The 10,000-nt window shown below is 42.3% G+C and overlaps 1 protein-coding gene across 2 annotated transcripts in view; it reads left to right on the top strand.

Annotated features, from left to right (window-relative positions):
* LOC122260604 (uncharacterized) overlaps nt 1-10,000 on the top strand; it is a 40,330-nt gene that overhangs the window by 11,249 nt on the left and 19,081 nt on the right. For both annotated transcript variants that reach the window (XM_043027963.2, XM_086542584.1), the window contains exons 8-15: nt 319-495; nt 860-1,021; nt 1,933-2,094; nt 2,448-2,626; nt 7,776-7,867; nt 7,993-8,105; nt 8,473-8,669; nt 8,982-9,182. In XM_043027963.2, the coding sequence (XP_042883897.2) occupies nt 319-495; nt 860-1,021; nt 1,933-2,094; nt 2,448-2,626; nt 7,776-7,867; nt 7,993-8,105; nt 8,473-8,669; nt 8,982-9,182 (1,283 nt within the window). The remainder of the gene's footprint in view (nt 1-318; nt 496-859; nt 1,022-1,932; nt 2,095-2,447; nt 2,627-7,775; nt 7,868-7,992; nt 8,106-8,472; nt 8,670-8,981; nt 9,183-10,000) is intronic.

Here is a 10,000-nt window from a genome sequence, read left to right as displayed (position 1 = left end):
GAGGTAGGTTCGGGTGGGATGTAACTCGTTCGAGATACGTCTGTCTGTCTGTCTGTTTGTCTGACTCTTTCTCTTTCTCTCGCACTTTTTCTTTCTTTCTCTCTCTCTCTCTTCCTTTCTCTTTCTCTCTCTCTTTCTCTCTCTCTTTCTCTCTCTCTCTCTATATATATATATTCTTCTCTTGTCTCTCTCTCTTTCTCTTTTCTCTACTCCCCTTCTCTCTTCTCTATCTCATCTCCTCCTTGTCTAGCCCTCCCTCTCCCCCTCCCTTTCCTTCTCCTTCCCGTTCTCATCTCCTTCTTCCCTTCATTCCGCCAGGACTCTCAGGCGTGCCAGGGCCAAGGGGGCGGAAGGGCAGCCCTGGGCCCTATGGCATCCCGGGCATGAAAGGTATGCCAGGTGACCCCGACTACGGAGAAAAAGGAAGGGATGGGCGACCGGGCACGGATGGGCGAAATGGCTTTGATGGCTTACCTGGATTTCCCGGTCCACAAGGTAAGCTGTGCGTCTTATTTGTGTGTGTGGGGGGGAGGGGGCGTGGGTGGAGGGGGTAGGTGTGTGTGTGTGTGTTTAGGTGTGGGTGGAGGGGTGGGGTGGGGGATGGGGGTGGCGGGGATGTGTGTGGGGGAGGGGGGGTGGAGGGGTGAGTGTGTGTGCGTGTGTGTTCGTTGACTGTAGATGATTGTGTTTATTCATATGCTTGTTTGTGTATATCATTCTGTTTCTTTGTTTACTCTCTGTGAGTAAGTATAACTTTAGCCAGAAGGATAACGATGCATCTCCAATTTTACTACAATAATACACAAATCTTCCATCCCCTTTGCCAAACAATAATCATAACAGGGACCAATGTTCACAGGACCGAAGGGCTATCCTGGAAGAGGCGTGAATGTCCAGGGTCTCAAAGGACCCAAAGGAATAGCAGGACCTCAAGGGGAGGCCGGAAGGATGGGAGTGGATGGCCTCTATGGAGTGCCAGGAAAGAAGGGACCGAAGGGAAATGACTGCATTCCTACTGTTGGTACGAATAAACAAGTACAGACTGAACTTCTCAAATCCGGCAAAGTACAGGTTGAACATCTCAAATCCGGGAAAGTACTGGTTGAACACTTCAAATACCGGAAAGTACAGGGTGAACATCCCAAATCCAGCAAAGTACAGGTTGAACTTCTCAAATCCGGCAAAGTACAGGGCGAACATCTCAAATCCGGGAAAGTACAGGCTGAACATCCCAAATCCGACAGAGTACAGCTTAAACAAATCCGGCAATCTCTATACCCCATAATTGCAAAACAAAATATCCGCCACAAATGTCCTTATGTAAACATTAGAACTAAAATATCCATTCAACAATATAACTGAAGAAATGCTAACATTTTCTACTTTAACATGCAAGTACTCATATGTGTAATGTCATTTTCAACACATTGAGGCCGTTGGACAAAGTAAACCACTACCGGATAGTGGATGTCAATCAGTATGGTTCCGGATAACCACCATAAAGATTTAATTTCGAATGTCTTTTGAACACAATTCGTTTTCAGTTTTTGTTTTTGTTTTGTTTGTGATATCTTCAAAAAAAAAAGGAAACAAAGGCTGAATAATTATTTTTCTTTGCTATTTTCGCTATACTAATAATGGAGAAACACACAAATACTTATTCTAGCTTCAAATAATGATTAAATTCACCAAGGTTATTTACAACTTTTCATGGTTTTATGTCACGTATTTGTCACTTTCATCATATTGCTAAACATGAGAAAATTGTGCAAAAGACAGGTCTAGCTAGAAACGTGATAAAGAATCAGATCAACATTTTATTCCCAATTTTTTTTTTCCTTAACATAACATAATTACATCGCAATCTTTGCCTTTTTCTCTTCTGTCCTGCCATTGCATTCTTTGCCTTTTTCTCTTTCGCCATACCATTAGCCCGACCGTGCCAGAAGGGAGACAGAGGAACGAGCGGTAGGCCTGGGTTAGGAGGCATCGCCGGGCCTCAAGGATTACCCGGCCAAAGGGGTCCCAAGGGAAGCCCCGGCAGATATGGATACCAAGGAGTTAGAGGCATGGATGGAATACCTGGATCCTTAGGTAGGAAAACGAACATTTCTCCCATTCTCTAGTATTGTCTTGCGAGCACTCTTTACTTGGCAGAATTCTTTGTCTGTTTATTTTTATGTTAGAGCAAGTAATTTTTAACTTTTTTTCAAGAGAACATTCAGAATTTTGGTTTCTGCAATTTTGAAAAAGGACATAATTTAGTAATAACATTCCCTTACGCAAAGAAGCTCCCAGTAGTTTAAGATCAAAACACACCTCAGTGATCGAGTACACACCAATCGAAATGAATCTAGACACTTTTTTCATATAACATACCTGTTTCATCGCTTGAGAAACGCACTCCAAAGCACTTCCTGAAGACAAGCAGTAACGTTCCACCACAGGCATCCCGGGTGCACACGGGATCAAGGGAGATCCTGGGGAAGCATATTCTACCATCGTCAAGGGTCAGCCAGGGGATGACGGCCCTCCAGGACCCATTGGCATCCCTGGGGAGAGAGGAGACCCAGGGCGCGATGGCTTGGATGGCTTGGATGGCTACGACAGTCCAAAGGGACCCAAGGTGCTTTTTCTTCGGTCTACGTCTCCTTAAGACTACTTTTTCAGCCTTCTACTCCAGACTACTTTTTCAGCCTTCTACTCCAGACTACTTTTTCAGCCTTCTACTCCAGACTACTTTTTCAGCCTTCTACTCCAGACTACTTTTTCAGCCTTCTACTCCAGACTACTTTTTCAGCCTTCTACTCCAGACTACTTTTTCAGTCTTCTACTTAAGACTACTTTTTCAGTCTTCTACTCCAGACTACTTTTTCAGCCTTCTACTCCAGACTACTTTTTCAGCCTTCTACTCCAGACTACTTTTTCAGCCTTCTACTCCAGACTACTTTTTCAGCCTTCTACTCCAGACTACTTTTTCAGCCTTCTACTCCAGACTACTTTTTCAGCCTTCTACTCCAGACTACTTTTTCAGCCTTCTACTCCAGACTAATTTTTCAGTCTTCTACTTAAGACTACTTTTTCAGTCTTCTACTCCAGACTACTTTTTAAGCCTTCTACTCCAGACTACTTTTTCAGCCTTCTACTCCAGACTACTTTTTCAGTCTTCTACTCCAGACTACTTTTTCAGTCTTCTACTCCAGACTACTTTTTCAGCCTTCTACTCCAGACTACTTTTTCAGCCTTCTACTCCAGACTACTTTTTCAGCCTTCTACTCCAGACTACTTTTTCAGCCTTCTACTCCAGACTACTTTTTCAGCCTTCTACTCCAGACTACTTTTTCAGTCTTCTACTCCAGACTACTTTTTCAGCCTTCTACTCCAGACTACTTTTTCAGCCTTCTACTCCAGACTACTTTTTCAGCCTTCTACTCCAGACTACTTTTTCAGCCTTCTACTTCAGACTACTTTTTCAGTCTTCTACTTCAGACTACTTTTTCAGCCTTCTACTCCAGACTACTTTTTCAGCCTTCTACTCCAGACTACTTTTTCAGTCTTCTACTTAAGACTACTTTTTCAGCCTTCTACTCCAGACTACTTTTTCAGCCTTCTACTCCAGACTACTTTTTCAGCCTTCTACTCCAGACTACTTTTTCAGCCTTCTACTCCAGACTACTTTTTCAGCCTTCTACTCCAGACTACTTTTTCAGCCTTCTACTCCAGACTACTTTTTCAGCCTTCTACTCCAGACTACTTTTTCAGTCTTCTATTCCACACTACTTTTTCAGCCTTCTACTCCAGACTACCTTTTCCGTCTTCTACCTCAGACTATCTTTTCAGCCTTCTACTCCAGACTACTTTTTCAGCCTTCTACTCCAGACTACTTTTTCAGCCTTCTACTCCAGACTACTTTTTCAGCCTTCTACTCCAGACTACTTTTTCAGTCTTCTACTCCAGACTACTTTTTCAGCCTTCTACTTCAGACTACTTTTTCAGCCTTCTACTCCAGACTACTTTTTCAGCCTTCTACTCCAGACTACTTTTTCAGCCTTCTACTCCAGACTACTTTTTCAGCCTTCTACTCCAGACTACTTTTTCAGCCTTCTACTCCAGACTACTTTTTCAGTCTTCTACTTCAGACTACTTTTTCAGTCTTCTACTCCAGACTACTTTTTCAGCCTTCTACTCCAGACTACTTTTTCAGCCTTCTACTCCAGACTACTTTTTCAGCCTTCTACTCCAGACTACTTTTTCAGCCTTCTACTCCAGACTACTTTTTCAGCCTTCTACTCCAGACTACTTTTTCAGCCTTCTACTCCAGACTACTTTTTCAGCCTTCTACTCCAGACTACTTTTTAAGCCTTCTACTCCAGACGAATTTTTCAGTCTTCTACTCCAGACTACTTTTCAGTCTTCTACTCCAGACTACTTTTTCAGCCTTCTACTCCAGACTACTTTTTCAGCCTTCTACTCCAGACTACTTTTTCAGCCTTCTACTCCAGACTACTTTTTCAGCCTTCTACTCCAGACTACTTTTTCAGTCTTCTACTCCAGACTACTTTTTCAGTCTTCTACTTCAGACTACTTTTTCAGCCTTCTACTCCAGACTACTTTTTCAGCCTTCTACTCCAGACTACTTTTTCAGCCTTCTACTCCAGACTACTTTTTCAGCCTTCTACTCCAGACTACTTTTTCAGCCTTCTACTCCAGACTACTTTTTCAGTCTTCTACTCCAGACTACTTTTTCAGCCTTCTACTCCAGACTACTTTTTCAGCCTTCTACTCCAGACTACTTTTTCAGTCTTCTACTCCAGACTACTTTTTCAGCCTTCTACTCCAGACTACTTTTTCAGTCTTCTACTCCAGACTACTTTTTCAGCCTTCTACTCCAGACTACTTTTTCAGCCTTCTACTCCAGACTACTTTTTCAGCCTTCTACTCCAGACTACTTTTTCAGCCTTCTACTCCAGACTACTTTTTCAGCCTTCTACTCCAGACTACTTTTTCAGCCTTCTACTCCAGACTACTTTTTCAGTCTTCTACTCCGTACTTTTCAGCCTTCTACACCAGACTACTTTCTCAGCCTTCTACTCCCGACTACTTTCACAGGCTCCTACTCCAGACTACTTTTTCAGCCTTCTACTCCAGACTACTTTTTCAGCCTTCTACTCCAGACTACTTTTTCAGTCTTCTACTCCAGACTACTTTTTCAGCCTTCTACTTCAGACTACTTTTTCAGCCTTCTACTCCAGACTACTTTTTCAGCCTTCTACTCCAGACTACTTTTTCAGTCTTCTACTCCAGACTACTTTTTCAGCCTTCTACTCCAGACTACTTTTTCAGTCTTCTACTCAGACTACTTTTTCAGCTTCTACTTTCAGACTACTTTTTCAGTCTTCTACTTAAGAATACTTTTTCAGCCTTCTACTCCAGACTACTTTTTCAGTCTTCTACTTAAGACTACTTTTTCAGCCTTCTACTCCAGACTACTTTTTCAGCCTTCTACTCCAGACTACTTTTTCAGTCTTCTACTTCAGACTACTTTTTCAGCCTTCTACTCCAGACTACTTTTTCAGTCTTCTACTCCAGACTACTTTTTCAGTCTTCTACTCCAGACTACTTTTTCAGCCTTCTACTCCAGACTACTTTTTCAGCCTTCTACTCCAGACTACTTTTTCAGCTTCTACTTAGACTACTTTTTCAGTTCTACTTCAGACTACTTTTTCAGCTTTACTACAGATTACTTTTTCAGCCTTCTACTCCAGACTACTTTTTCAGCCTTCTACTCAAACTACTTTTTCAATCTTCTACTCCAGATACTTTTCAGTCTTCTACTCCAGACTATTTTTTCAGTCTATTACTTCAGATTACTTTTTCAGCCTTCTACTCCAGACTGCTTTTTCAGCCTTCTACTCCAGACTACTTTTTCAGCCTTCTACTTCAGACTACTTTTTCAGTCTATTACTTCAGATTACTTTTTCAGCCTTCTACTTCAGACTACTTTTTCAGTCTATTACTTCAGATTACTTTTTCAGCCTTCTACTCCAGACTACTTTTTCAGCCTTCTACTTCAGACTACTTTTTCAGTCTTCTACTTAAGACTACTTTTTCAGCCTTCTACTCCAGACTACTTTTTCAGTCTTCTACTCCAGACTACTTTTTCAGCCTTCTACTCCAGACTACTTTTTCAGCCTTCTACTCCAGACTACTTTTTCAGCCTTCTACTTCAGACTACTTTTTCAGTCTTCTACTTCAGACTACTTTTTCAGCCTTCTACTCCAGACTACTTTTTCAGCCTTCTACTTCAGACTACTTTTTCAGTCTTCTACTCCAGACTACTTTTTCAGCCTTCTACTCCAGACTACTTTTTCAGTCTTCTACTCCAGACTACTTTTTCAGTTTTCTACTCCAGACTACTTTTTAAGCCTTCTACTCCAGACTACTTTTTCAGCCTTCTACTTCAGACTACTTTTTCAGTCTTCTACTTAAGACTACTTTTTCAGTCTTCTACTCCAGACTACTTTTTCAGTCTTCTACTTAAGACTACTTTATCAGTCTATTACTTCAGATTACTTTTTCAGCCTTCTACTTCAGACTAATTTTTCAGTCTATTACTTCAGATTACCTTTTCAGCCTTCTACTCCAGACTACTTTTTCAGCCTTCTACTCCAGACTACTTTTTCAGTCTTCTACTCCAGACTACTTTTTCAGCCTTCTACTCCAGACTACTTTTTCAGTCTTCTACTTAAGAATACTTTTTCAGCCTTCTACTCCAGACTACTTTTTCAGTCTTCTACTTAAGAATACTTTTTCAGCCTTCTACTCCAGACTACTTTTTCAGTCTTCTACTTAAGACTATTTTTTCAGTCTATTACTTCAGATTACTTTTTCAGCCTTCTACTCCAGACTGCTTTTTCAGCCTTCTACTCCAGACTACTTTTTCAGCCTTCTACTTCAGACTACTTTTTCAGTCTATTACTTCAGACTACCTTTTCAGCCTTCTACTTCAGACTACTTTTTCAGTCTATTACTTCAGACTACCTTTTCAGCCTTCTACTTCAGACTACTTTTTCAGTCTATTACTTCAGACTACCTTTTCAGCCTTCTACTTCAGACTACTTTTTCAGTCTATTACTTCAGACTACTTTTTCAGTCTATTACTTCAGATTACTTTTTCAGCCTTCTACTTCAGACTACTTTTTCAGTCTATTACTTCAGATTACTTTTTCAGCCTTCTACTTCAGACTACCTTTTCAGCCTTCTACTTCAGACAACTCATTCAGTCGGTTTCTACTTCATACTGCTTTTCACCACTTTTCAATCAATTTTAAGTCGACTTTTACAATGGGAGATACTGTGAGTTCAGTACGTTACTCACTGGAAGGCATTTGTATGTTACCTCTACCACGATTGGCAATATATTTAAATTACAGTAACTTCTGATTAAATGCAGCTGATTTTTGCCACCAATGGAACATAAGCTTACAGCACATCAGTATATCAAACACCAGTATCTTGGAACTAAAATATAAACAGAATAACATGTGTACACAGATAGAATGAAACGGAATATAAGTCGAGACGTTTCGATCTCGTCCAGAGTTCCTCGTCGGATGAAGTAAACACCCGATTCTAAATTCGTCTGAGGAGGAATTCTTGACTAGTTCGAACTTCTCGACTTATGTTTCGTTCCTAGTGTGGCTGTGTTTCATTTCATGAATATGTGTTCATGTTCGTTTACCATCAAAGTGACAACAAAATCATGCCATCTTCAGGGAGATGCAGGTGTGAGTGGTGTCCCCGGCATAGATGGTCGACCAGGAGCCCCTGGATTACCGGGAAGAAATGATGTTTCATGGCCAATCAAGTATTTGTCTCTTTACGGTTGTTTTGTTGTGTATATGCATCTGTACATGAGTGAGATTATGAATATATACGCATCGACAAAGTTAGACAGACGAGTGACTGAATCTTCTGTATTCTCTTCCACAGGGGCAGGAAAGGAGCGAAGGGCGAAAGGGGTTACCCAGGGCGAAAGGGGGAGATGGGAAGGCTTATCGGAGAATTAATACAAGGAGGACAAAAGGGAGACAAAGGAAACAAAGGTAATGCGTGAGAAGGCAATATAACTGTAACCAACTTGAATGTCATGTCATCTCTGTCGTTATGCTTCTGCATTCCTCCTTCTTTTGTTTGTTGATGATATTATTCATATTTATTTTTCATGGAGATTGTGGTAATTGTTATTGTCATAATTGTAATTAGGATCGGGTTTAGTTTTATAATCGTTATAATTATTCATATCATTATAAGTAGTATTATAATCATTATTATTATCATCGTTTTTATTCCCATCATAATTTGTGTATAAGCCTGTATTTGCGTTTTTCCTTGTTTAAGTGTGTGTCTGTATATCTACTATATTTGCATATCATAAGCCAAGGAAAGGAACGAAACCAAATATCCTTCTAGGAATGGTTGGCCGCCAGGGATATCCGGGTAGGAGAGGTCCCCAAGGATTCCCAGGACGTGAAGGAGACCCTGGAATCGAAGGAGCAGAAGGAGCGCCAGGTCGACCGGGGAATCAAGGTCCTCCTGGAATACCGGGAGACAAAGGGCGCCCGGGACCTACAGGACCTAAGGGCCCCTCCGGTTTACCTGGCTTAGACGTGGGTGTTTATGCTTTGCTGTTTTAGAATGATCGTTTGATTTTATTCTTTGACTACTTTTTTATATATATTTTTTTTTTCTAGTTCATCTTTTTTTTTTTTTTTTGGGGGGGGGACTTGGCTTACTGGTCGATTGATTGTATTGTGACGGATATGGTGATCGACTGATTGTATTGTGATAGATATGATGATCGACTGATTGTATCCCTGATGGGTATTGGAGTCGACTGACAAATAGACCATGACTACAACAAACTTTCTCACGTTCGTCGCCCTGTTCACCATCTCATGTTCTTCCCCCTGTTCTTCCAGGGGATCGTCGGCCCTGTCGGCGACGTGGGAGATGTCGGCCCCAGCTTCCAAGGGCAAGATGGACGGCCGGGAACCAAGGGGCTTAAGGGAGAGCAAGGTCTTTCTCTTGCAGGATACGACGGACTTCCAGGTCCAAGGGGAAGCCCGGGGTTAGACGGACCCAAAGGAGAACCTGGATCCGAGGGCAGATCTGGTTATAATGTGAGGTTTCCGGGTCGGAGAGAGAGAAAGAGGGAGGGAGAGAGAGGGGGGAGGAGGGAGAGAGAGATAGGGGGGGGGAGAGAGATAGGGGGGGGGAGAGAGAGAGAGAGAGAGAGAGAGAGAGAGAGAGAGAGAGAGAGAGAGAGAGAGAGAGAGAGAGAGAGAGAGAGAGAGAGAGAGAGAGAGAGAGAGAGAGAGAGAGAGAGAGAAAGACAGAGACAGAAACAGACAGAGACAGAGATAGAGACAGACAGAGACAAAGACAGACACAGACAGAGACAGAGACAAAGACAGAGGCAGAGACAGAGACAGAGACAAAGACAGAGACAGAGACAGAGACAGAGACAGAGACAGAGACAGAGACAGAGGCAGAGACAGAGACAGAGACAGAGACAGAGACAGAGACAGAGACAGAGACAGAGACATAGACAGACAGAGACAGAGACAGAGACAGAGGCAGAGACAGAGACAGAGACAGAGACAGAGACAGACAGAGACAGAGACAGAGACAGAGACAGAGACAGAGACAGAGACAGAGACAGAGACAGAGACAGAGACAGAGACAGAGACAGAGACAGAGACAGAGACAGAGACAGAGACAGAGACAGAGACAGAGACAGAGACAGAGACAGAGACAGAGACAGAGACAGAGACAGAGACAGAGACAGAGGCAGAGACAGAGACAGTCAGAGACAGAGACAGACAGAGAGAGAGACAGAGACAGAAAGGGACAGAGACAGACAGAGACAAAGACAGACAGAGACAGAGACAGAGACAGAGGCAGAGACAGAGACAGTCAGAGACAGAGACAGACAGAG

This window comes from Penaeus japonicus, unplaced genomic scaffold (genome assembly GCF_977035675.1).
Source record: "Penaeus japonicus unplaced genomic scaffold, GWHDUDI00000001_assembly GWHDUDI00000012, whole genome shotgun sequence".
Classification (NCBI taxonomy): domain Eukaryota; kingdom Metazoa; phylum Arthropoda; class Malacostraca; order Decapoda; family Penaeidae; genus Penaeus; species Penaeus japonicus.
Note: the sequence above shows the minus strand (reverse complement) of the source record. Positions and strands in the feature narration are given on the sequence as shown.